The sequence below is a fragment of the Pteropus medius genome, unplaced genomic scaffold, assembly GCF_902729225.1.
Source record: "Pteropus medius unplaced genomic scaffold, Ma_sr-lr_union100, whole genome shotgun sequence".
In the NCBI taxonomy this organism is placed as follows: domain Eukaryota; kingdom Metazoa; phylum Chordata; class Mammalia; order Chiroptera; family Pteropodidae; genus Pteropus; species Pteropus medius.
Genome location: NW_024341935.1, coordinates 1 through 2,813, shown reverse-complemented (window position 1 = coordinate 2,813; position 2,813 = coordinate 1). Strand labels below are relative to the sequence as shown.

The 2,813-nt window shown below is 38.1% G+C and overlaps 1 protein-coding gene across 1 annotated transcript; it reads left to right on the top strand.

Moving 5' to 3' along the window:
* The first annotated feature begins 1,149 nt into the window (after positions 1–1,149).
* On the top strand, positions 1,150–2,088 carry LOC120599507 (olfactory receptor 1030-like). The gene has a single exon (XM_039858597.1). It carries the CDS (start codon positions 1,150–1,152, stop codon positions 2,086–2,088), a length of 939 nt encoding a protein of 312 aa, XP_039714531.1.
* Positions 2,089–2,813: the final 725 nt, after the last annotated feature.

The following is a 2,813-nucleotide window of genomic DNA, read 5'->3' as shown; positions in this document are numbered from 1 at the left end:
CATGATGTTTTTCATGGTCACTTTTATCTTACACAAATGTTGGGAGATGGCATTTCATGATATCTTATGTACTCTTTCAGTTGTTTGGGTAATATGATTATTATTTCGGTGTTATGGTGTTATCATTTACATGTTTTAAATAACTTCAACTGAATTCATGTATTGAGGTATGTTTTCAACATTTTGCAGGTGCTAAAGTGAGGTAGAATTTCAATAAAATCATTATGATCACTTGTCAGCCTTTTCATGAGTGTTTCCTTCCCAGGCAGGAAGCCTTTTACTACATTATTTTTCCCTTAAGCACTTACTCCATGAATATTTAATATTACTGCTATATGTATGCATGCACATGTAAACCTACATAGACAGACACACGTTGTTCAGGTACTGTGTATGTATGTATGTGTGTGTGTGTGTGCGTATACACACATAAACACACACACATACATATACATATGCATATACATATACATATATGTATGTATATATATATACATATAAATATATATAAAATCTGTTTTATACAAAAAACACAGATTTGCTTTGTGACCCATGAACCAATCTTGCCCCCAATAATTGTCAATAATATACAAAGCAAACGAGATCCTGAGCTGATTCTTAAAAGGTAAGTAAGATTTGGTGGTAAGAGAGCTCCCTGAGGTAGACGACAGTGGGGAAAATGGACATTGCATTGCAGTTACAGGGAACAGCTCGGAAACAAGCTTGAGTTCAGAGGAGCATGTAGACAGATCCTAGTTTTATAAAGATGTGTGCCATATATAGTTTTACTTCCTTATGTCCATTCGGGTATGAAAACACAGATGAGTTTCAGCAATGATGCATTAAGAGGTATATTAAAAAATGAGATTACAATTTGAAAGAAAATGATATTTAAGAAAATTGTAGTTGAGCTTTTCAAATATGAAAAGACTTGCAGAAAAGCATTGAAAAATATGACCGCCTTTAAATAAAGTAGCTCTATATTAGATATTTCAAACATCAATTGCCTGCTTACAAGGCTACTTCTTTATTTATAAGTTTGAGAGAGGAAGAAGTAGCAGATGACATGATGCAACTAATGGATGAATGACAAAAGGCATGAATTTCTGTTTCCTTTATTTAGACCTCAATTGAAGTGAAGCAAACACAATGTTAAAGGAAAACTACACAGCAGTGACTGAGTTTGTTCTCCTGGGACTGACAGATCGCGCGGAGCTGCAGCCTGTCCTTTTCGTGGTGTTCCTCGTCATCTACCTGGTCACGGTCATCGGCAACGTGAGCATGATTTTGTTAATCAGAAGTGACTCGAGACTTCACACTCCCATGTACTTCTTCCTCAGTCACCTGTCCTTCCTGGATCTCTGTTGCGCCACCACTGTCGCTCCTCAGATGCTGGTTAATTTCTTATCCAAGAGAAAAACCATATCTGTCATTGGTTGCTTTATACAATTCCACTTCTTCATTACCCTGGTGATCACAGATTATTATATGCTCACAGTAATGGCTTATGACCGCTACGTGGCCATCTGCAAGCCCTTGCTATATGGTCTCAGAATGTCCAGATGTGTGTGCATCTCTCTCGTTGCTATTTCTTATGTTTATGGCTTTGCAAATGGTCTGGTACAGACCGTCCTGATGCTTCGTCTCTCCTTCTGTGGACCCAATGAAATCAACCACTTTTACTGTGCGGACCCACCTCTGTTAGTCCTTGCCTGCTCAGATACCTACGTCAAAGAAACTGCCATGTTTGTGGTGGCGGGTTCCAACCTCACCTGCTCTCTCACCTTGATTCTCATCTCCTACATTTTCATTTTCACAGCCATTTTGCGTATTCGCTCTGCTGAGGGGAGGCGCAAGGCCTTCTCCACCTGTGGGTCCCATATGACAGCTGTCACCGTCTTTTACGGGACGCTGTTCTGCATGTATCTCAGACCCCCTTTGGAGGCATCTGTAGAACAGGGGAAAATTGTGGCTGTGTTTTATATCTTTGTGAGTCCTATGTTAAATCTCTTGATCTATAGCTTGAGGAACAAAGATGTTAAAGAAGCAATAAGGAAAGTTGTCCAAAAGAAATTGTCAGATAAATAAAATAGCCATCCTGGGAGCTCCAAACGGAGTATTTTCTCGAAGGCTCTCCAACAGAAGATACCGTTAAAGTGTGTAGAAGTACTTATATTCTCTCCACAGTCTATGTCCATCATGTCTTCAGAAGGCACATGAAACCAACTTCCTTGATCCATTAGTTGTGCCCATGAGAATGAAAAATAAAAAAAGCTACTTACAGTCTATATTTAGTCCTGTATCTACCCTCTTATTTTGGTAGTCACGATCACAAATATTCCCTACCTATGGTTTTACATGTTTTTCAAGGTGTAGGTCAATTTACATTTAAATATATTTTTTAAAGATCTTCAGCATCCCTACAAATGTTTTATTGTTTCAAATATTAAAACTGAGAGAGATTTTTATGGATTTGTCAATTTCACTTTGTAATTTTTTTCTTTAAACAATCACTATTATTTCTTACTTACGGTTTAACCCATTTTGCAAGGTGCTAAACGAATGACGTTCTGTCCACCTTGATCATCATTTCTTTTGTACTCAAACTGGGCCAATATCCGACTGTAGGTTGCTATATCCTGATTTGAGGGGCACAAGTGAGATGTAGTATTTTACCCTTCAGGCAATACAGGTGGTACATTGCTTGCTGGACAATTTGCACGCCCATGCATGTCATAGCACCCTACTACTCATTTTTGACATTTCCTCCTGAGACTTACAAAACTGTGGAAGCTAAAAAAAAAAAAAAAAAA

Excerpts from the sequence above, each read along its gene's own strand:
- LOC120599507 (XM_039858597.1), top strand. The coding sequence starts at position 1,150 with ATGTTAAAGGAAAACTACACAGCAGTGACTGAGTTTGTTCTCCTGGGA.